Source organism: Myiozetetes cayanensis, unplaced genomic scaffold (assembly GCF_022539395.1).
Source record: "Myiozetetes cayanensis isolate MyiCay16 unplaced genomic scaffold, myiCay2020 scf7, whole genome shotgun sequence".
Classification (NCBI taxonomy): Eukaryota; Metazoa; Chordata; class Aves; order Passeriformes; family Tyrannidae; genus Myiozetetes; species Myiozetetes cayanensis.
Window position 1 is genome coordinate 25,770,030 of NW_026087964.1, and position 25,774 is coordinate 25,795,803.

Sequence of the window (25,774 nt, forward strand, 5' to 3'; positions counted from 1 at the left end):
GTCACAGGTAAAGATATCTTTTTAAAAAGCTATTAAAAATATATTCATATTTACTTTTTATATGAGTGCTTATTTTATGAAATCCAGTGAGAAGAGTTATATACTTTTAAAAATATTTGTAGAAATTACAGATGCCCTTTTATAGATGACTTCTGAAGGTTATGTGATCCACTGATAATTTCCACATGGCTATGATATAATGCTCAAAATGATATATGATAGTCATGAGCATACACGGTTCACAACAGTAAAACCAAGTTGTAATCCTCTTTAAATAGCATTGTACAAAAATACTTATTCCAGAAAGCTTCTCATGGGTCAGAATGGGAAGACTAGCAGAGGTTAAAAACATAAATGTTTTCTTGTTAAATATAAGTGTTTCCAGAAACGTCATGACCTCATAGTTCAAAGGAAGATATTCAAGATACCATCAGAGTTGAAGCTAATATTATTTATGGCAAAATAAGCACATCTTAATATTTGAAATAAGAATGCATGCTGGTATTTAACCACTTATTTATAACTGGAATAACATTTGTGCCCTCTCTGTGTACCGTTGATATTTTACCACTGTGCCCTTTGGAGGGAGAAAAAAAAAGCCTGTTACTGAGTTGTTCATGTTGCCCTAATAAAATCATAGATTTAAAGGTTCAAAATCAAATAGCATAAACATTTACATTTTACATAAGCCTTCTACAATGCCTAACTTTTATTCTTTGCTATATATTTTCTTACTGCATCTGTTGAATTTTTTTTCAGAATTTAAATATGTTCTGATATTATGAAAACATTCAACTTTCGATATAGTTTTTGAATAGTGTTTACTTTTTGGTTTGGAAATACTTGTTCTTACTTTTGAAATATTTAAAAGGTATAACAATTAAAAGGCATTAATTTAATACAAAATTTATGAAAGGCATATTAAAAATTACCCAAAATATATCACTTTGGGGAAAAATCATAAGCAATCATTTTTTCTGATTTAGTAGAAAGTTTGATTTCAAAATCTCAAAACCCTTCTGGAACTGTGTATTTCCTTTTCTGCACAAGTTTAGTTTTCAGTCATTTTCTAACTTTCATTCTGTTCTAAGATAGGCCTTAGAATACATTGTATTGCACTTCACAAGGGCTGCATTTTGAACCATTACTGAAAAGTATAGGTAGGAATTCTGTTGTAGAAGTAAATTTCAAAATGCTCCACTCAACTCATAAGGAAAAAAGAAAAGATACAATACAAACACTGTTTATTATCATGGTCCAGGAGACTGGCTTTTTAACAGTGATGGGTTGTAAAGCAAGGAGTCCACCACAGTGCACTGCCTGCCTGACAAGAGCAGCAGAATCATGCAGCAACAGGAATGTAAATATGAAAAAGCATGGAAGCTGTGGTTGGTTTGACCCTCTCTGGATGCCAAGTGCTCACCAAAACTGCTCTATCACTCCCCTCCTCAACTGGACAGGGAGAGTATGACAAAAGACTCATGAATTCAGATAAGGACAGCGAGAGATCGCTCACCACCTACTGTTAAGGGCAAAACAAACCCAACTCAGAGAAATTAATAGAATTTATTACCAATCAGAGCAGGATAATAAGAAGTAAAACAAATCTTTAAAACACATTCCCTCCACATTTCCCTCCTTCCTGGGCTTAACGTTATTCCCTGTTCTCTACTTCATTCCCTATAGCAGTGAAGGGAGACAGGGAATTAGGGTTATGGCCAGTTCATTACATGTTATTTCTCCTGCTTCTTCCTCCTCAGAGAGAAGAGTCCTAACCCCACTCCAGCATGGGGTTCCTCCTATGGGCGACGGTCTCCCACAAACTTCTCCAACCTAAGTCCTTCCCATGGGCTGCACTTCTTCACAAACTGCTCAAGTGTAGGTCCCTCCAGTGGAGTACAGTCCTTCAGGAACAGGCTGCTCCAGCATGGGTCTCCCATGAAGTCAAAAGTCCTGCCAGTAAACACGCTCTAGCATGGGCTCCTCTCTCCACAGGTCCTGCCAGGAGCCTGCTCCAGCACAGGCTTCCCACAGGGTCACAGCCTTCTTCTGTGCATCCACCTGCTCTGACATGGGGTCTTTCATGGGCTGCAGATGGATTTCTGCTACCACGTGGACCTCCATGGGCTGGAGGTGGACAGCCTGCTTCCCCACAGTCTTCACCACAGGCTGCAGAGGAATCTCAGCTCTGGAGGAGGGAGCACCTCCTGCCCCTCCTTCTGCACTGACCTTGGTGCTGCAGAGCTGTTTCTCTCACATATTCTCATGCCTCTCTTCTCTGGCCACAAATATTTCTCTGCAATAACTTTTTTTTCCTTCTTATATGTGTTATCAGAGAGATGTTACTACCATCTCTGACTGGCTTGGCCGTGGCCAGCAATGGGTCCATCTTTGAGCTGGCTGGCAATCTTCCCACTCAAACCAAATACAGAATATTAGAGATATCCTTGTCCTGCAGCCACACTTATGGTTCAGGAAACCAAAAGATAATCTCAAATAACTTAATACTTAATAGTTTTATCTTTATTTAAGAGCTGATGACTGCTTAGGTACCTAAAAGTAAGTAGGTATTGTAAGTACTGTATGCTAATTTACACCCATCAACGTTGTTGCTCCTAACAGAAAATGTGTCAGAAATCAAAAAGAGAAAAGACCTGCTATATTATTACTCCTTATATATCACTGCAAATGACAGCCTGTGTTTTGATATCTCCTTTTTAAAGCTTGCAATGTATTTAGGGTAATATAGGCTTTCATGAAGAATGATTTAAAGAACAATAATCTGGAGCTTCCACAAAGAAATGCGTATGTTTCAGATGTTCAGCATTTGTGCTTCTTCAGCATCACATTATATAAAAGTACACCTAGAATTCAGCTAGTCCAAAATACCATTACAGGACATAAATATTTTTTTTAATGCTAAAATAAATGGGCTTTTACTTTATGTTGCACTCAGGACTTAACAGCGCATCACTCGGTATTACTTATTGCTGCAACAGTGGTTAGTGTATTCAAGTCACTTGAGAGATTACTAACAAAACATAATGCATGTTAAATCTGTCTCTTTGACGTAGAACCAGATGTGAACGTTATAAAACTGGTTTTGAAAAGTTAAACTGCCTACAGAGTAATCAATGCTATCAAAATGGAATTCTGTTTCATTACATTTTCATTTCCCAGTTGAAATAAGAGCAAGCAGTTGCCTTTGCAGTGTATTCATGTATTAACTTCCTAGCTGTAAAGCAAATTGCTGTGTTCCAAGAACATAGCAAACATACACATCTCATAAAATGTCTGAATCTTTAACAGTAGTACTAACAAAAATGATGCATCACGTCTTAGAATACCATGCATGAACAAAGGAAATATTTTGAAATTCTGAGTTCAAACTTGTGGAGCAATCACTATTTTCAGCAAGTCATATCTGCTTGAATAATACATATTTCAGTCCAGAAAATCATGTAAAAGCTAACTTCTAAATTATATTTGGAAAGGCAGTTGCAATTAAACGCATGGCCACCAGCTTTTTAGCTTTGCTACTTCTTACTATACTACTAGTCTACTTCATATTAGAGATGGAGGTGACTCCATAACAGCTTTAATCAGGATCAAGGGATATCCATGATCTTGTGTTCAGAAAAACTATTTACTTGTAAATTCAATTGTATGATTCTCAATTAAATTATTAAGTTTCTGTGAAATTCCATTCATTTAAAGTATATAGATGAAAAAATGTATGCTTCATCCATACATGATATATAATGAGGGTTTATAACACATTTGTCATACAGCAGTTGTATAATCAAAACTATCATTAAACCAGCTACATTTAAAATTGTAAAAAGTATAAAACTGTTTATTTTAGCTATAGTGAAGATGGTTTACATGAAAATGTTAGGCAGTATGTGCAATATGAATACAGAAGATTATAGTTCTCTAATCCAGATTACCAGTAATAGAGATTGAATTTCAAGACAAGAACTGTATCTATTTTGAATTTGTAGAGCCTAGTTTGACTTATTTATTACTACTACCATAATAACAATATGAAGAATGCATGTTTTATTATTTTGCTTTTAAAGTCAGTGTTAATTTGCAGTACTTCATTATTATTAAGGAAAACTAATGAGAACCACTATTTGGAATGGTAACAATAACAAGAACTCACCAGTCTTACAAGCTGTAGATATGACTACAAAGATACAATTTGAAAGATGGATAGGAAACCACTCTGTTTATTAAATACAATTTAATGCTGATCAGGTTAAAAATCTTGATTCATATACTACTGTAATGATATGACAGAAATGTAAATTGCTGGTGGTTGTTAGTGATTAGACCAAATTGTCTGTATGAGGTAAGTGTGCACAGGCAGTTTAGGTGAGGGTTTTTTGGTTTGCTATTTTTTTTCTTTGTTTTATTTTGTTTGGGGTTTTTTGCATTAATGCAATTTATTGCTATGGAAATTACTTCTCCTCCTGGGTAGCATATAGTGGTGGTTTTTTTCACTGTTTGGAGAGCATGTACAGTGATTAAAGCTTCCTGGCCAGCTTGAATTTCCCCTACCACCAGACTGAATCTCAAGTAATTCTGTGGATGCGCATATTGTGCTTTATGATACACTGTATCCTGTATTTTTGTTATGGGAAACAATATTCAGGTTTGAGGTTCTTTTATTTTCCTCAGTATTTTCCACATAGTTCATCTCCCTTTCATCTCCTTTTCCACAAAATTATATAATAGGAGGTAATAAGAGAATTGATGTAGACAGTCGTTACTGTGGGGACAAGATAGATGAACTAAAGTTAATAATCTCTCTCAGGTTTGGGTTTTTTTTGCTAAAATTTCTACCCAGTCATTACTTTAGACTTAGTTTTTAGATTTTGAAGATTATGTAATACTGTTCATACTCATTTAGCACACAAAATATATTTGGAACTTAAGATCATATGCTCTTTCTTTCTTGGTAGTAAAGTGCTCCACTCCCACTCTATCAACAGTGATGAAAGTAACATAAATGTTGAAATCAGGGTGAAGCAAACATTTGCTTTGCCTGGTCTTCTGGCTTGTTTCCAACATCTACAATGAATTTCCATTCATTCTCAACATCATGAAACAAAAGTTGAAACTGTCAACAATACTAAATACACACAAAGTTCAATTTTTTTTCTCTTTTTCTATTGACAAAGATATTTTCTATACTTATACCCAATTTAGATGAACACTAGCAGCTGTGTCTGATTTCTAAATCACCTTCTGTGTCCACCTGGCAGATAACAAATTCAGACAGATAAGAAATCAACAACCTTACATTAAATATAGGGACTAGAATTCAAATGGAATTACCACAAACTTATGATTCTTGTAAATTCAGAACATAATGAAGTTCAGTGTAGTTTCTTCTGGTTCTTCAATGAAAAATGGGTTATTTATACATTTATTAAATGCAGAGTTTAGCTGGATGACAAAGAAAGTTACTTTTATGAGAATGTGTTGACGCTTCTGAGATTGGAGATAAAAGAGATAAAGCATTTTTCATAAAGATTCAATGCCCAGCTGAGTCTAAAATCAATATCTGTGAAATATACACCTAGATAAAATTTTGTTAATATTCATAGGAATATTAATAAGAAAGTTAGATATTATAGCATTTTGGCCACTCAACAATTTTTCACTGAATACAAGTGCAATAACGCAAATGAAGGACTCATACCAGCTGAATAGAAGAAGCATTGATGAATCTGAAAAAAAGAGAACTTTCAGCTGAGAACAAGTCATCTACACAAAGAAAGATGCACAGCAATCAGAGCATATTCTGTGTTCCATTTGCTGAGGAAGGGAAGGATCATCTTGATTATATCTAAAATGTGTGAAAGTAGAAGGTAAAAAAAAAAACCCTAGTGGAGTCTGTCAACAGTTGATGGCCATGCTGTAGAGATGTCAGAAAGCTACTGCTTCTAAGAGATTGATCTTCGACATTTCCTAGTTTGAATGATTGCCTACTCAGACAAGGGAAGTTGGAGCAAATGGTAGGCCAGAAGAAGCAATGCATATTTTTTACTCTTTTCAAGAGTGAATAATACCAGCTGTCAACTTAAGTTATTAAGGAATAAGGCACATCTATATAACAGGATACTAGTTAGAACCATCTGAATCAAACAGCAGGTATGGCGGAAGCATGACACTTCCTTCTTCGTGGTCTATGGACTCACTAATATACATAAAAGATTAGTGATATTACAGGTTTAGGACTTGGTCAAATGGAAGCTCACAGAAAAGTTCTTCCCCGCCAGGCAGATTTTACTTCTAGGAACTTCATATAATCACAGAATCATTATGGTTGTAAAAAACCTCTAACATCATCAAGTCTAACCACTAACCCAGCACTGACAAGTCTGTCATTGGTATGGCATATCAAGTTCATTATATTCAAAATGTTGCCTGCCTCCTTTGCAATGGATAGAAGGCATTCTCCCCGCAGTCTGTCTTCCTGGTGCATCTTGACAGTGCAAGCCCAAGCATGAAAATATATATAAGTGAAAGTTGTATCAAAGTTGCAGCAGACAGCACTCTCCAAGAGACTTATACACAAGGCCACAACAGTACAAGTGGGTGAAATGTGCTTCTTTGCTTCTTGAAAGTTGTTTGAGCTTTAAGTTAACACATTTATTTTGCTTCTGTAGTGGCTAAAAGCATGTGCATTGTCTGTCACTTTACCTATAATTGTTATACCTATTATTTGTTTATATGGGTCCCTAGACAAGAAAGCTAAGCAAGTCAAAGGAAGATAGGCCAGGCATCAAAATGTGTGTTTAAGACAAACATTTTGTATGTTTTGCTCTACTTATAATCTCATTAAGTTTAGTTTCCTCAACACATAAGGTAGATTATTGAATTGAGGGTTGTGGTAACATAATGAGTTTCCCATGAGACTGATTTTTCTCCTAATACTATAAATGCATTTTAAACATAAATAAATAATATATAATAAAATATATTAACAGTAAATAAATATAAAGGGATGTATAAAAGTAGATAAATTTTAAATTAGATTATTAAATGAGGTATATTTAAAGTAAATAGTAGGTAAAATTATAAATAACTATATATTATTTTTATTACCAGATTAATTGCATTACCTTTCCTATGCATCTTTTCCTCTATTGTCCAGAAATCTTTCTTTCTGACATCAATAAATAGCCACACTATGTTAACTTCTTCTTATAGCCGCATTTATCAACTAAGCTTTCATTGACAAGCTCAAATGTCCAGCTCATGCAAATGAATTATTTATAACTCTAACATATTTTTGTACTACAAAGCATGAATGATAATAGAAAGCTTATCAATTTTTATTACTCATGAGGAATGCAACCTGTATAGTACTAAATCCTAAGGGAATTTTCCAAGTTTTCAGCATTATTCTAAACCTTGTAATTTTTAGCTTTCCGTGATACAATTGGTTTTTACAACCTGTTGGAAGCTGAGGCTTACTGAAGCAGTCTGGGAATTACATTTTCATACTAAATCAGTGGGAAAATTTATATTGTCTCTGTTAGTTGAATTAATCTGCAAGGTTATTGTTACATTGTTTGGTCACTACATGTTTTATGAAAACCAAAGTTGCCTTTAAGTAACTGCAGAAAATTCAACTGAAGAGAAACAAGAGTTAAAAAAAGACAGAACAATACACAGTATGAGAGACCTGACTAATACTGTATGTAATGAACAGCACATCATCAAATAGCAAGAGTACACACAAATACTAAGGGGAGTATGAAATGTCTTAATTAAATAGATGAAACTCAAAGACAAAACATGAATCTTGAATTTCTCCTTGGGAAATATAACATCTTGAAGATCATAATATCATTCATTCCTCTCTAAAACTGTTTCTATTTATCATTATATATTTCCTTTAGGCCAGATTTCTAGTCTGACTTGTCTATTGAATGTTCTTCTATTTAGAAGTTCTACTGAAAACAAATGATCTGTAAATCTCTACAGCCTTGCTTATTTATTTTTTTTTAAAAAGACCTGATGTTTGATCTGTTTGCATCTTTTTAGACCTCATCTCTCATTTGCATATTCTCTAAAATAATTGCTAATAGTGCAAGGACCTTTTTCTGCCTGGTTAATCACTTTGAGGTAACTGGAGTGAAACTGAAATTGAATAGAGTGAAACACATTCATGTAACCCAACAATTTCTTACTTTTCCTCTTCCTCATTTTACCCTCTGACCATTTTAAATAACTGTGTTGTATTTTGGTTTCTGAAGATTTAAAAAGAAAAGTGTTTCAGTTTTGTCTTTTTTAGTGGTAATATTCTTTGTAGACATTAGACAGTTATTGTGACAGTATTTATTTCTACCCTGTAGGCATTGTGAACATTTATTTGGTAGTTTATTAATATAAAATAAAAGTAACAAATATTTTCAGTCACGTTCACAGATTCATTCAGGTTAGAAAAGACCTCCAAGCCCAACCTTTGACCAATCTTCACCTTATCACTGCATTCTTTATATACACTTGTTAGTGAGAGGTTAACCTTGAGTCTTCCTTTTCTCTTCTTACCCCTAGTACAAGTTGTTCTTCCAGATACTTTTGGCTGTTTTCCATGGACTTCAAATAAAACCTTCTGTGATTCAAAAATATTGCATACTATTACTCACAGTGTAGTGAGTTAGCCCATTTAGAGGTTTCTGAATGAAAATTAAACTTTTTGAGATAAAGAATTGAGTTCATCACATTTTGAGAGAGAAGACAGAAATAAAGGATACAAGCTATCAGAGCACTTAGAAGCTTTCTTGAAAATGGAATATTTTAATTTTTATAACATTAATTCAACACTGATAGCTATTACACAGGGGAGACAGGAAAAATCTATTTTTTCCAAAATGACTATTTTTCAGATTATCTGCTTTAGCTAGACAGTATAAATATCCTGAAGTTATCTATGCAAACAGTGTCAGCATTTCATATAAACACACTTTATCTGAGAAAGATTTAATGAAAGGACTTACAAAATATTAAAAGATATAAATGACTCATGTAAAGAAAGGCTACCACTGGGTACTACTGGGTAGCATAACAAGAGAAAAAAAATTATAGCCTGATGACCATAAAATGATAATTTTAAACCCTTCTGCTACTTGGCAGATCAGCGAGCTGCATTTGCAGATTTCTGAACAACTAGTACCTGCTATGACGATGGCACAAGATGATGATGGCTTAGCCCAGCTCTCGGTATTTTTGCTTTATCCATTTAGGAAATTATTTGTCTCTTTGCCCTTGACATTGGGATAAGGGCCAGAAAAGCTGCAGAAGCAGGATAAAAGCATATTTGGGCTCTTAGATTCTGAAAGTGTCTCTTATGATTAAGATTCTCAGCGGAGTTCTTGTTGACTTGTAACACATAAGATGCAATTCAATTCACAGATGAAGACATCTACCTCAGGCAGCTACCCTGCTGTCACTTAAATTCTGTGTCTTTATCTGTGATTTGAACCCCTGCCAGATTGTCTACCTTTGAAATACCCCACTTAGAGAAGCTATATAGATACCCTTGGGAAATCTGAAGTGTCCTTACAGGAACATGTGATTTTGTGTCTGGAAAGAAATATAACCTAGATGCAGATGGATGTACAAATTCAGAGGCAAGATCTGCAGCATAGGTGAAATTTTTGTCTGGAATAGCTGAAAGCTTTTGCATTGTTAATATGGCAAGCCAACCAGAATCACTCGACCACAGAACAAAATGGGTGTGCTAAATTAGCACCTGGCTTGTTATTCTGCACCAGAAGCAAAATGGGTAGGAACCTTTAAGTGTCTTTGTTAGACACTTCATGGTGGTAACAAGTCCAGGTGCCTTGGTAATATGTATGATAAAAGAGCAACAAAACAACTCCTCCAAACAAAATATTTGTCCAGAATATCGCAAAAGTAAAATCACAAAATTTTGGGACTGTAATGTTGCAATAACTTTCTTAAAGGAAATGTAGTCCTTAATTTTGATTTGGAAAAAATGCTCACTCTGTAGTATTTTGATCTCTAACTGATGTTAGTGATTCAGTGAGTGACAATTATTCCCAGTAACAAATTAATTTCAGATTTATGGAATGCTTTTCTTCCCATGAAGAAATCTAGTGAAAATTTTAAAATATTCAGCTAATCATTAATTCAATGCCATCTGCCCATAATTCATTTGCAACTGCAATATTTATCAGTCTAAGAATAACCTAAGGAAAAAGAAGTTATTTTCAGAGATATATTTATGTATTAAAGAAGTTTTTAAAATCCAGAATAAATATGCCTTTAAATATTCTGTACATGCTTGAGACAAATTACATCAAGAATACTCTGCCCACCTACAAATGGCACAATTAAGCATGTCTAGTGTTGGCATAATATAGAACTTAAAACTCAATACTGTTCTAAATGGAGGTAAAAACCAAAGGCAAATAAATATAATTGTATTCATTATTCATTCATACAATTGTATTCATACAGCACAACAAATCAGTAGTGTTCTAACTATGGATATTAAGTGGTATTTTCCAATGTGTTTTTATAGTTGCAATGAAGTAGGTTTTGGAACTGTATATTTTTACAGGACTCAGAGTGGTGCAATAAATAGAAAATAAACTTCAATATTAATGTTTTTAAAAAACAACAGTAATTGTAACATAACAGTGAGATGCAATTTCTGATAAAGATATATGAAGGAAAATTCCAGAAAACTGAAGAATTTTTACAATTTATTTTTTAATACTAGTCATCAAATAGATATGAACTAGAATTTGCTAAGAGATTCACAATCTCATATGGCCAAATAATTTTCATGGGTAAACTCATTTGTTTCCAAGCCTGACTCTTCACTTGCAAGAATCTCTTTCTCATATAGAAACAGGCAAATTTTCCATAGCTGGCTCAATAAGAAAACTGGTAGAACTCAGACATTTTAAAGATAAACTTAGCTGAATAAAGAATCTAAGTCTACAATCAAATTACTCCTCCCCCCATGTTTGAAAAATCTCTTTGCTGTCACTTCAACATCTTTAAAAGCACCCACATGCTGTTGAATTTCTACTTCCAAGGGTTCTCTGCAACTCTGAAATGAAGGAGAACATCACAAAGATCTTACCGTTCTTCTCTTTCTTTTAACCATGTTTTGGGATTTAATTAAGTTCAAATAGACTACTCATTTTTTAACCCTTATTTTGTCCTTCACCTCAGCCACTCCCATTAGTATAATATATTCTTAACAATATTAATGAGCTGTCTGAACATCAGGGAAAAAAGGGGTAAAAATAAAATCTTAATGTCCTGTCAGGGACTTGTTAAAAGTCCAGATGTTGTAGGTAATTTAATAATGCTTAGCACCCAGCAGCGCCTTGTGAATGTCACAATGAATGCACAGCAGCTGTTTTTGAAGTTATGTGAAGTATTAGCAGTTGATAAAGCTAAACACAAAGAATTAGAACCATCTTTTTAAGAGGTATGCTGCATCCTTCCAAACCTTCTTATATGCCTCTAAAACCTACTTATATACATCTAAATAATATCCCTTTCTTTGACTTTAGGGATCTCTTTCCTAAAAAAGAAAATCACTTCTCTTTCCCTTCTCTGAACATTTGGGTAGTAGTTATGCTGTCTGTACTGGCCAACAGCATGTGGGTAACAGCAGCAGGACAGATGGCAACGGATTAATGTTTAAACACTAACACTTCTGCACCACCATGAAAACACTAAATACCTCTTCCCACTCAGACTCTACTTCTACAGTTAAATCAATCAACTGCTCATAGATCATGTCCTCTGGTATGGTATGGGGTCAGGTGGTGGGGGAAGAGGATAAAATATTTGAGAATTAAAACAGAATACCTATTTCTCCTAGTTTTCAATGCCAATTTTCTAGAAACAGTGGAAACATCCAGGTTTGCATTTAAAATACAATAAGGTAATATAAAAAGTCTATAAAGCAACAAAGTAAACAGAGGACTCCTGTACTGCTGCTAAAATAGCCATTGATAATTGAAATCCACTTCAGTATATGTCCAGACTCACTACAGATATTCTAGGATGAAAGTTAGGATTGAGATGAAATACTAAGGCACTGAGCTGAGGCTCATACCAAGTGGATCAGACATCTCTCTGCACAGAATCTCTGCTGCACTTTTGCTCCCTCTCCACAATCCCTGCCTAGAAAACACTGATTTAGTAGTCCCTTTCATCCTTTCCACATCACCTCTAAAGTGACAGTGGTATAGAACATTAACTGTGGTCCTTTCATGAGAAAAAGAGGCTTGTGGTTGCTGCTTTTTGAAGGTTGCCCTGAAAGAAGCCAGCCCACCACCAGTCCTTAGAGTGCCTGGCACTCCTGCCAGCGCCATCTGTGAACAGCTGGGATCTGAGGCCCAGCTTCCAGCAAACTGCCTGAGGAAGGCCTGCTACTTGCCCTTCTTTCTCCTTTCCCTGGATTTATTCTGTATCCCTTTGAAAGAATAACTGAATTTCTCAAACTGGAAGAGACCCACAAGGATTATCAAGTCCAACTCCTTGCTCCTTGCAGGACTATATAAACCTAGAGTATATGACTGGGAGCATTTTCCAGATGCTCCCTGAATTCTGGCTGGGCTGGTGCTGTGACCACTTCACCAGGAAACCACTTTGCAATGACTGATCACTCTCTCAGTGAAGAAATTTTCCGAAGTCCAATCTATGTCCTGTGACACAGCTTCAAATCTTTTCCACGTGCAAAGAAAAAAATGTCAAATTTCATAACAGCAGCTCATCAAAAATTAAGATTTATAGTGAGTATATACTGGAAAATTGAAATAATTGCAAAAGAATAAAGAAAGTACCCTTCCCAGTAACTGCATATGCCTTGGAAGATTTCTGAAGTTCAAACTCAAGAAGGCATATTCTGGCTTTGAAAAGGAATCTCTTCCTCTATGTATTTGTCCTTTCCAAGCCAGCTCTAGATTGTGCAAAGAAAACCACATCAAAAATCAGGTACTGGACCTTAAAATTCCCTCCAAATTTAGATGATGAACAAACTTAGAAAAGGAAAGAAAACATACGATGCATGTATTTTGTATGTGCTAGAAATACTACATAGAGAAGTATCAGACTAATTATAAAAGTATGGGATTTTTTGGTCTGTCAGCTACAGATAGAAAAGGTGCTTTCCATGTTAGGTCAATATAACTTCACATATGAACAAACATGAGCTGCACCTTGTATCCATCGTAGAAATAGTCTTCCTGAGCTCAGACTGAGGGAAAGAAGAAGAAAAGAAGAAAAGTTGTATCAAGACTCAAATGACAAAAACTTTTAGAGTCTGAAGAAGGTAGAAAGAAGAAAAAAGTATACTGAATGCAGAAATAAGGGGAAGAGGTCTCAAGACCCCAGATCTGGAAGTACTGAAGTTATTAGTTTCAAGATCCAAAGCAGATTATGTATAACACACACTAGTGAGGATTATAAAACCTAAAGCAAGGAACCTTATATCCACAGCATAGACTTTTTTGGATAAGCTGTTTAATAAAAACAACGCACAAGCACTCTCTCTTCCCTGAAATAACAACGCCGAAATTGCACAGAATTCAATTACTGTCCTACTGCTGCTTGCATTTGTGTTTATTCATGGGGGAAATTTTAATTCTTGACATATTGACTGATGTGATATGCTTTTATATTTCAGGAAGGAGGTATCAAGTTAAGTAATGGCTATACCTACCAGAAAGAATTACCACTTGGTCCTAATAAGTGACAGAGAAATAGCTTACTACTCTATTTTTATAGTAGTTTTCATGTGGCAATTCATAAGGGAGATTTAAGATACATTTTACACCATAGGGTATTTCAAATATTAAACAGTAATATAGTTCTATGTTTGTACATAACATATAATGAGAGTATCATTAAGATATGAGAGATATTGCTGAAAAATATACCTGAATTATTAAAAACAATCTGAAGTACTGTGTAAAGCGTCTCTTTCTTTCAAAGAGATCTTCTCAACCAAGCACAAACTGGTTTAAAAATGGTTAATGTAGTATATTTAATAATTTTATCAGTTAATTATGTAATGGATGTATAAAAATGTATTATTTTTTAATCCAGTTAATACAAGGGCTTGCTTGTCACAAGAGCATATTTACCATTGCTGAATTTCAAAAGTAGACATGAAAATTAACATAAAAAATTATGCAACCAATTTACAAGTGAAATAAAGGTAAAAATTATAAAAGAGTTGTCTGCAACTGTTTTTACTGGTCCATTAACTATTACTGCCTCTTGATGGTGAATCAAAACAAACAAATCCAGATGTATTCTGTTATTTGTCAATGACTTAAATAGAGAATTGCAGGAGAAATATGGATGAATTTCAAACAAATTATCATGATAATTTTTCAAGACTACTTTGGCAGGCCCATCAAAGTGCTGGCAAAGAGGCTGAACTTTTGACTGGTCTTCAGAGATTCACATTTTCCTAATACTGCACTTCAAGAAAATTAGTTAATGGGAGTGGATTCTCATGATAGTTTAGCCAAAGTCTTCATGAGTATATCTGAGTTTATACTAAGTGAAGTCCTTTTACAAAACCTGTTACAGCATAGATGGTTTGTAAAAAGACTTTTCGATGGACTGGACAGACAGAAATAGAAGCAACATCACAATGCACCGTAAATTACAAGAAGATATAAGACTCAGATTCCAGCTGGACATTTCAACTGTTATGAACAACATGGCTCACTTTCCTGACTGCCTCTTGGCTCATCTCACGTGCTTTGCCAGGAGGAGACATAAAGCCATATGGCCTTCCAGGCACTACTCCATCATACCTTCTGCAGTGAGGCCTGAAGCTGAAAGAGATCCTTTAACTCTGCAGTTAAGTACAAGGTAGGCTAACCTGTACTAAAAAGGGCAAGTTATCTGACATTTTCCCCATTTGAAAGGCCTAACGATGGATTTATACCACCAGCTAGCAGATGAACTTTATCACCTCCTGATAAATTGTTTATAGCCCTATACTTGGAAAGAGTGCATAACTGGTCATAAAAGTTTCTTAAGAAACATTATAGTGTGAAATTTGTACACTCAGAATGTATAATATTTTGCTGTCTAAGTTATCTAAGAATTCTCTGAATGACAAGTAACTGACTTGGAACAAGGGAAAACATCAGACAACCAAGCAATTTTAAAAAAAAATAACAATCATTTAAAGTGAAAAACCATCTGGAAAAAAATGTAAGCAATGCAAATAATTCAGCCCAGAAATGACAGATTCTGTGTTTCCGTGTTGAGTTTGTTTGTTTGTTTGTTTGCTTGTTTGTTTGTTGTTCTTGTCTTTTTTGTATCAGAAAAAAATAGGAAATGAATTAACTATAAGTTAAAAACCTTTGCTACAATGTAAAGAACTTGATTAATGACAAAATGTCCCGAAAGAAGCTATTATGTTCGGTCTGATTTTCAATATAAAATACATCAATGCAAAACACTGGACTCCTAATTCAGAATCACAGAATATTCTGAGTTGGAAGAGACCCACAAGGATTATCGAGTCCAACTCTTAAGTGAATGGCCTATATGGGGATTAAACCCACAACCAGCATCATGCTGGTTACCATCAGCAGTTTATCAGCATCATGAGCTAACCAACTGAAATAATTCATCTAATAAAGTGAATTGCCTACTTTTCTGATTTGCACACAGTAAGGTGATTTTGAGGACCAAAATTTGTTGGTGTTTCAGTCTGTATTTCAGTTAATGAATAGAAATTCAGAGAATGATGAGAAATGGCTACCTCATTTACCTGAATTTGGTTTTGCAACATATCTTCTTAGCAATAATAATTATCCAATGACACCACAATGGTTACAAGAGCAATTGCTTTAATATGAAAATTAGACTAGCTGACTGTTTAATGTATTTTAAATTTTGGAAATCTCACTGTAGTTTAGGACTACAGGTAGGCAAACCTCTTTGCAAGGGAAAGGAGAAAGTCTTTATTTCACATGTTCCTGACAAGTTCTGATCCATTTTTGCCTAGATGAAGGGTAGAAGCAGATAATGAGGGACTGTAAAACATCACCATCCCTTCTCTCCCCAGCACCCTGCTATGGATGATACAAGAACAGCTATGCAGATAAGAGAGAGAAGAGTTGAGACTTTATGTTGCCTTTTCCTACTGTGAGAAAAGAGTGTATGTGTATTATACCTTCTTCCTGCAACACTTAGGAGAAAAGACCCTACATTTGAGGCTGCAAACATGATTAGAAAACACAGAAATGTTCCTTGTCCATTGTTACTTAAGCATGTTATTACTTCCATTGCCTTAATGGATCCTTAGTTCAAGTTCATAAAAACCTTAAGTAAATGTCTGACAATAGATATGAATGATTTAGAGCAACATGTTGTTAGACACCTGATCAATAACCAGGTTGGAACCACCTTGAGTGGCTCTGGGGCTGGAGTGTTACACCTGTACACATATTTTACATGTACCTTATTATTGTTACTACTGCAGAGAGTAATAATGTAACATATTATTACTACCATAAACCATCCACCATAAACCAAGGCTAGGCTTCGCGAACGAAGATTTGAGAAGGGCTCTACCCACGCTTGCTACAAGCACGCTGATGGCTAAAAAGGCCAATGCGAGATAGACAAGTCCGATTGCAGAAGGCACAGCAGAAAGACTCCCCAGGTGATACAGACGAGACGCGATTCTTTCTGCGTTGTCTTTTCTCCTCGAGAGTGATCCTGTGTGTGTTCTCAAAAGCAGCTGCACCACAGATCATATTAAAAACGCAAAGATGCTTGAAAAGTATCTTGCTTCAGAATCTTCATTGGTATCTAAATGTTGCAAAAGGAACATCACAAGCAACATTTAGGTAAAGAGTTACTCTGCACACCTCAGAAGTGAAGGGCTAGCAGGATGTGTTGTCTGGTACGGTATGGGCAGATACAGGCACAGGCAACTGCCATATGTGATATAGGGAAGAACGATGAAGGAGACTATTCCCACTCTCACAGAGTAACCGTGGTTCCTAACATCCATGAGTTTCTGCACAGTAACCCAAGTACTCTTGATGGAACACAGCAAGTAAGCAAGCACATTTTAAAGGAAAAAAAAAATCATAAATACACAAAGATAAATTCTGTGGTAAATGTATGGAAAGCATCACCAAGTTTGACAAGTTATTTGACTAGCTATATCTTTTAGAAGTGCTATCAGTCTTTAGCAGTGCTATTATAGAAAATCACACTTCTGCCCGCTATTTTCAAAAAGTAATTGCAAGGGTGTAATGTAACTTTCATTGTTATTCAAATTTTTTTTTTCTCAATTTGCATGGCTCTAGAGATCTCAACGAATAGAGTGACAGGTTCAGGAGCTCTCTAAAGCTGTGACTTGTATAGCTCTGGACCTCTGTGAGAATTATGATTCTGTCTGAGGGCTCAAAGCTTAGCAGAAAAGTGCACTTTTTTGCACATTTCAGGTATCACCAGAGATTTTTATGAATGGGAAAGGGTCAAGAAGTAGCAGAAATACCTGCCAGAAGCAGCAAGCTAAAAATAAGAAAAAACCCACAACTTCACAAAAAATGAGAAAATTGGTGAAGTAAAATAAAATCTGAGGATGAATTTATGGTACTTAGTACAAAAGTGGGTTCCAAACATCAGACCTTCTTTTTTTTTTTTTTTTTTTTTTTTTAGCTCTTGCCAGCCTAATGTTCTCTACTCAAAAGCAGGAAGAGGTATATATGATATGTGAAGACAGCATGGAAAAACAGACTTTTCTCAAGGTGAGCAATTAATGTGCATTTCTAAGAGTAGCAAAAATAAAGAAGTAGATATTTTTCCGTATATATTTAAACTATGCAAACACTGATTAAACAGGGGGAAAAAGTTGGGTCAAGGGTAATTCAGTAGAATGCACAATGCAAAAGGTATTCCTAAGGGAAGGTTGGGAGGGGAGAGATGTGATTACTTCTCCTTTTCCAGCTCAGATACAACATTTAATGGATGGCCATCTTTTAATCTTTATTCTGTAGATATAACTCACTTCTGTGCTACATCTGCTCCATTGGTCTTAAATGGCATGTCTAAGAACTGAAGGCTGTGGAGTCCTTTTGGAGATCCAGACACAAACTTGGCAGACTCCTGACCATATGTCACAAATAGACTGGAGCATAACCCAACATTTCTTGCTTACTTGGTAGAAATCCCAACAGAAAGTATTGCTACAGCTCTGACTTTCTCTCTGTACAGTTTTTATTGCCAGTATAAAAGCATTGTATTGTAATAATGGGTATTGGTATTGTATGACCTGGAGCCATGACTTGAATTTATACTATTAAAAAATATAACGACTCAGTCTTCCAATCCTCCAGTATATTTAGTTTGTTTGGGGTTTTTTTTGTTTGTTCTGGTTGTTTTTGGTTGTGGTTTGTTTTGGTTTTTTTTTAATATACTTTTTCTTCACTCCTCCTAGGTTAGGATGTGTTCCAAGATGCCTAAATGAGGTGTTATAATTAAATATTTTGTTCTCCATAGTCACTCACAGTGACACTCACTTGGTAACACAGTTTATCAAGAGTTTCACTGTCATTTTTCCATCTCCCTGAGTGAACATATTGCCTTCTACCTTCCAGCCCTGACCCCACCTCTTTACATTAATCTATCTTCAAGTTACAGTTCTAAGTACATCCTCTTGAGGCTGTCTTAATCTTGCAAAGTTTCAAATACCATAGAAAGAATTTTTAGCTGTCCTAAAATTTGATATGACCAGCAATTTGGATGCCAAAGACAGGAAGAGACCAGCTTGTAATATCATTTATGTCCTGTGAAATACAGATAAAATGCAATGGTATCACATATATAAAAAGTGCATTATCATCTTTCTGAATGCACTGGCATCCTTCTTTCTTTACAGAATGCTCCTCCCATGCATTTAAATTTGTAGGTTTGGTGTTTTTTAAAAATTATTATTCAACTTTTTAAAGCTGTTAACAGATAAGAAGATTTCAAAGTTGTTAACTAGATCATTTTTGCCCTCAAGGCATAATAATTTACTTTTGTTTTGTTTTGTTGTTGTTTAAAACATTTCTCTTCACTGTTTATTTTTATTCCTTTCCCTAGGCAGCCACACAAACAGCTGCTTCAGCACACAGCACTAGTGAATGGACAGAGAGCATTTTTAAAGAAGACAGGGATGTTCCAGAGCATATTTACAACTGATAGAAAAAATATTTTCTAATTTCAGCAAATTTTAACTAGGCAAAAGTGAAAACTTGCTTTTCTCTGCTCTATCTCACATGACAAAAATCTTTAGAAGGGAGGGCAGGAATAATACACTTTTAGTTTTAGGTGCCTGTTAATTTCTTTGATTTCTTGTACTGGCAGTGGTGACTGACTTTACTGAGTTAGAAATATTTAATAAGAGATAGGAAAATAAGAAATATGATAATATGCATCCAATACAGTACAGGGAATTTATAAAAATAAAGAATTAATATTTATATTAATATAAGAAGTAATAAAGGCCATATAGCTGTCAAGGAATGAAGTAGGAAGGTAAAGAATAAGAAATAATGTAAATACAATACTGCAATTTAACAAACTTCTGCTCTCCAAACACCATACAAGATGTACACCAAGAAGCCTAGCGGTGTTCGCTCTAATGACGGAAACATAAAACACGGGTTTTTTTCCAGGTCTTTATGTTTTTAGAATATTAACCTCTAGCGTGTTGCCTTTAAGAAGGTCAGTATCAATACAATCACACTCATTTTTTGTGCCGGATTCATTCAGTCAGAATAGTGTCAGTGATAAAAATATTATATATATTTCAGCCAATGTGAACGTCTGCCATGGGCAACTCACCTTTTAGCAATTAGCAGCTAAAGTAGAAAGTTTTAATAATATAGTTAGCAAATGATACAGAACTGCATTCCATAATCACAGTGGACAAGTACAATACAGCTAGAACAGGTGTTAGCTTAATTTTCCTCATCTGTACCCTCTAGTAAGTCTAGTTACCTTTTCATCTGATGTGGTCATTCAGGTAAATCAGTGCAGATGGTGTATCACTCTGTGTGCACTTGCCAAAGATTTTTACAACTTGAAGCCACTGTCTCCAGCCAGTATGAAAACTTAATGTAGATTACAACTAGAGTTTAAAACTATTTGTGAGCATAACCTCAACACATGAGGAAAAGAAGTGTAGCTTAATCCAGAAGTAAAGTGAAAAAAAGACAAAATACATGGAGTCTAAGGGGTGCATACCTGAATTTATATAATTTATTAATATTATTTATATTAAGGGTTTACACAGTTATGTTTTTATATTTTTTTATCCCATTCCCAGTCCATATACATTGTTTCGTAACATATCTAGAACATCAATTTGCAGTGATTTTTTTGGTCAATATTCTTAAAAAGCAATTAATATCTTCAGTACTGTTCTAGTTCTGAAAATATATTATAAAAAATACTCCATATTTACTAACACAATAAATATGATTTCTACTAAAAACAAGGTAAAAATCTTGAAAGTAGGGGAAAATACATGATGAGTGAAACAGATAAGTAGAGGATTTTTTTACTGTCATTTTATTTGGAACTTTGATCTGCTATATTTTACATTTTGTAAAATATCAGTTTTAATGAATGACTGGTTGTATGATCACTTTCCCTTTAAATTTTGTAATGACTAGGAAAGCATTTTGATTTTTGTTTTGTTCTGGTTTTTTTTACATTCCATTACTCCAACTTCTTTGAATATGAATTGATACAAATGTCTTACAAATGTGATGGGGACTAACCAATTGCCACTGAAGTAATGGAAGACTGGCTGAATCTTGTAAGAAAATTATAGTTATTTTCCTACGGAAGGTGTTGTTGAAACATGTTTTGCTGAGGTTTTTTTTTTTTTAGTTTGTTCTGTTACAGTTGTCTCCAAACCAATAATTTTTCATTAAGCTCTTTTAACTATTTTGAGATAGTTTTACTTTTTCTGCCTTGAGCTAATGATGAATCATGCTCCTATTGTGAATGTATTGTGCATTGTAGGTACCGATTTTTTGTTTGAATATGTTGATGAGAGATTTTTTCCTGACTATTCAGTAATATTTTATATATGATTTTTATTAATGATACCTATTCCTAAAGCTAAACTTATAAACGAAACAGTTAATAAAGAACACTCACCTACTGTCAGTTGTCCAGTTAACTGTCCCATGTGATTTCTTGCATTCACTGTTACATTTCTGTCAGACTGTAAGACCAGTGGGCTATCCTGGGAAACATTTATGAGACAATAAATGAGAGAACAAAAAACTGTGATAGAATTAAGTTAGAACTTAATATAAACATGCATGCTGAGAGGGGAGCTGTGTTAAATATAACAAACCTTTTAATAATTTCATAAAATATTTCACAACTCAAAATTTTATACAAAAAATACTAAGAATACTATTTTAAGCTTGAAACCCTTGTACAATCCCTCCTCTAGAAATCAGAGTTGAACTTAATTTATATAATTTGGGTTTTATTTCCTGTCAATATTACAAAGTTCCAAATTCAAAAACCCTTAATGCAAACCTGTTTCAAAAGCCTTTTCCACATATTGACAACATATACTTTTCTTACTACCAACCAATACTATACAGTATTATTCTATTAATCGGCACAATCTATAATATTTGTATTGCACTTAAAAAAACCTTTTAACACAGACATGAAGTTCTTTGAAAATAAAAAGAATTGTTACTCAAAAAAAAAGAGAGCACTGGAAGATGAGATCTTGTAAAAGACAATCTTGACCCACTGCCTGACAGGTACTATTAGGGATCAAATTGATGTAGCATGGAGACAAACACTGTGTGATGTTAAATACAGCCTTAACATTTTTGGAGTCAGTTTGCAGCATGACTACATTGCTCTCAACATCCAACTAGGTTTAAGCTTCTGAGAAAAGTATACATGTATGTGTGTAAGCTTATCCTCTATCTAAGGCCAGCACAAAGAATAGCACACAGAATTTAATTTTGCTTCTTGAAGAATGAGGAGCCAGATGCACTCCTCCGGGGGAAGCACAGATGCACAGGAAAGGGGAAGAGCTTCAACGGAGAGTCAGGAGAAATAGCCCCCCCAAAAAAAGAAAGAGCTTACCAATCATGTTCTCACTGAAGCAGGGTGAGTGCATGAGAGGAGGAAAAATTAGGATTGCAGCTGCTGCTGCAGAGAGGCACTTTTCTGTCTTGAATCACCTGATACCACACTGTTCTTTGCCTGGAGCTTGCAGTGAGATCATGGGTACATTAATGCTTCTGGCATTTTGCTAGCACTTATTATGCTTAAGTATGTTTATCCAACAGCCGTAAAACATCTGACAGAAACAGCTGGGGAAGTGTCTTAGATAGCAATGGCTAAGGGATAGGAAAATATTTGGGAAATTTATTATATACTTGTTTTATTCTTAAGATTATTCCCTGGGTATCCATTATTGGTCATCCCCCAATGGAGCATATTAGGTTAGATAGACTCCTTGAGTGTGTCACTCACTATATTGGTTCTTGCTGTTCTTGTAAGTTTTTTAGAAGAGAAGGAAAGGAGTTAAGGGGTCACAGATTAAGATTTATTTTTACCTGAATGATGCAATAGGTTTTCACTAAAATTTTCTATACTTCACAGTCCATTCCTTTGAATACAGGACTTCCCTCTGCAAGAAACACTTTTCCTAGTTGTTTTCACTATGATTAACTTTAAATGATAATTGGTTCCCTGGGAAGTCTAAAATTATTCTGAGCTAATTTCTAAGAGCTCAGGTGTGTTTAATGTCTCACTGGACCATGCTATGACCTCTCTAGCATCCTGCCAATTAGCTCTGCATCACAGAGTCTGGCAGATGAAAGTGACTGTTTGGCTTGTCCATCTTTCTAGATAAAAAGCTATAATTATCAGTGAGACACTGTGTTCAATTTGACTATTTTGAGCTAAACATGTGATGCAATCAAGAGGGCTTCTGGCAACAAAAGCAGCTGCTAAGGGTCTTTTTCTCAACACGGGGTTTTCACTTTCCTTGCAGTTCTTTGAAAATCATTAGTCCAGGCAACTGCTGCTCTGAGAAAGGCAGCTGACTTAATAGGCCTCTGCATTGCCAAAGCATATTTTAAAGGAGCCCTTTTCACTTTCACTTAGTCAGTATTTGGTGAAGAGTCTTCCCAGTTAGAATAATCTCACCCTTACTAAGGGAAGATACTGCCATGCCTATTTTTGCCAGTTCAGCTAAAGGTTTAGGAACTTATTCTTCCAAAGACTGCTCACACAATGATCCCAAGGTTTCTTTCCTTTCACCTTAGGAAAATACTTATCAGAATTCTTAGGCTAAAATCTGCGTCTCAGACTCTAATTGTAAGAAAATACCTTCGATATCAAACTTTCAAGTACAGGAAAAGGAAAACTTAGGTGAGCCAAGCCTTCTTTCTTCTTCTTTCCTTGTCATATAAAAGATAAAAAGAGGGATGAAAAGTTAGGAACTTAAATCTATACTCCTTAGTTCCTGGATGGAAAATAAAGAGCTGCAAGCCTAAATTCCAGACAAAAGAAAACACAGTGGCAAAACTGCTATCAATTTAAGCAGTCTAGCATTTCATCTATACTGTTTACCTGAAGTTTATTTTACTCAGGAAGTGCCTAAAGACAAAGGTTCATGGTATTCAAAGGTACTCTACTCAGAAGAACTAGACATTCAGAGAAGACTTAGCTGAAATCATTGAAATTATAGATCTGTAAGATGAGTGTAAAGTGCAATGAGTGTCAGTCATATGAATACAAATACATCTAAAGCATTAAAATCCTGGATAATTTTCTCTCTGGATTACCAGATCTGTTACTCTTTTGATATGAACTTCAGCTTGCAATTTAGTAGCCTTGATAATTCACACAATAATTAACATTCAGATGTCAGAAGGGATATAGAAGTATGTGTAAATTTACATACATACAGATGTAAATGTGGCCTTCAGAAAAGAGGTAGTAAAAGATTTGTGATGCCATTTCAAAAAATATACTATAGATAAGAAAAAGCAACATAGTAAGAACATTCTTACTGTTACATAGAGTTTTTAATAATATCAATATACTAATAACTAAAATATTGTAGAGGGATGTCCTCAGGGCCATGAGGGTTCTACCAGCTCTTATTGGCCCTGTTCAACCTCCCTGGGGGGTCCCATTTCAGTCCAGCCCCATCTGAACCCCTTCTGGCTGGGTTGCCCTACTTGGTTCCAAACACCTCTTAGGGAGCATTCAGCCCTCATCACTCCGGGACAGATAAGAGGACTTCAAGAACGAGCTGATGTTCATGATACTGTATGAAATGATTCCTGTTATAAGCCCTGAAATGTTACATCTTCAAGATTTTCAGCAGTGTATTAAAATTAAACCAGATGAACATGATGTTACCATAGTTACTTCTTATCTGAAACAGGTTTGGAGCTGAGAGTCATAAAAGGAAAAAAACCTAGTTAATTTAAGGGATATTTTCAGAAAGCTTTCTCAAATCTGAATCCAGTTATAAATACAATTAAAATTTTGAGAGGAAAAAAAGTTTGGGGTTTGCTTGTTTGTTTGTGGCGGTTTTTTGTTTGTTTTGGTTTTGGTTTTTGTTTTGAGTAAGGATCACAGTACTAGTAAATATCGACTTTTTTTTTTTTTTAAAGTACATAAGCAGATTACTGTAAGTATATGAAAACTGATAGACTGATTTATAAAAATATTTTACTAAAATAATTCTTCATGAGCAATCATAGCAAAATTCATTTTTTACAGATATTTCAAGTATTTTGAACATATTTTGGGCAAATTTCATATGTTTTGTACAGCATTGAAATAGGCAATCCTAGCTAATTCAGTTTTGAAGAGTGTTTCCAAAATGAACACTTTAAATTAGAAACAGTTTAAACGGAGAAATTTTAATTCCAGTAAGTTTAATAAAACTTTAGTTTAAGTAAGATGGTACAGTGTATAATTAAATATAATCCCAGATTTATGCTTAGAACACAGTTAACTGTGATATCACCACTAGCTTTGACACTCAGGAACAGTCGCAACATGTATACCATTGCTTATAGTGCAAGCAGTAGCTCTTTTATGACTTGATTTCTTTGCTTGGGCAAGTGCACCACTTCAGGTTTCTGGACCCCTACACAGTGCCATATAGATATAAAAAGTAATGGAATAAGTAGCTAGGATTCCAGACCTGCCACTCAGTCTGTTGGCAGTTTGTTAGAAGATGTAAGGCTATACAGACTTAAATAACAGAGCAGTATCACCAGCATGGGTAGCTAAAATAGTTATGGCAGAAGCTTTCCTTATAGGACTCTTAACAAACCTACCCCAATACACTAGTGACTCAAAATGACCATTGCATTTCCAAGGTACCTTTACAGAAAAAGAAAAAAAAAAATCAGTATTAGACTTTGGTTTGTTGAGAAACTCAGCATGGCACCATACCCAACCATACGGGTAGTTGTGGATCCCAAGATTTTAACCAAGACAGGGAGTGTGTTTCCCCACAGCAGCAGAGCACCCCAATTTGTCTGCTGCTTTAGGGACCCGGACTGTGGGAGCCAGTGAAGAAGCTGATCAGCTGTGTCTGTTCAATGACCCCAAGTGAAGAAAAAAAGGGGTATGAGTTATTTGACCACACCATAGGAACAAAACGAGAACTGAAAGAAATAGGAAGTACTTAGTAGGC

The 25,774-nt window shown here is 35.0% G+C and overlaps 1 protein-coding gene across 8 annotated transcripts in view; it reads right to left on the minus strand.

Moving 5' to 3' along the window:
• Positions 1–25,774, minus strand: part of SGCZ (sarcoglycan zeta) — a 442,608-nt gene that overhangs the window by 55,055 nt on the left and 361,779 nt on the right. For all 8 annotated transcript variants that reach the window (XR_007631760.1, XR_007631761.1, XM_050337614.1 and 5 more), the window contains one exon: positions 21,223–21,310. Coding sequence is in view for 6 of the 8 variants with exons in the window: in XM_050337614.1 (XP_050193571.1) it covers positions 21,223–21,310 (88 nt within the window). In the remaining 2 variants the exon portion in view is untranslated. The remainder of the gene's footprint in view (positions 1–21,222; positions 21,311–25,774) is intronic.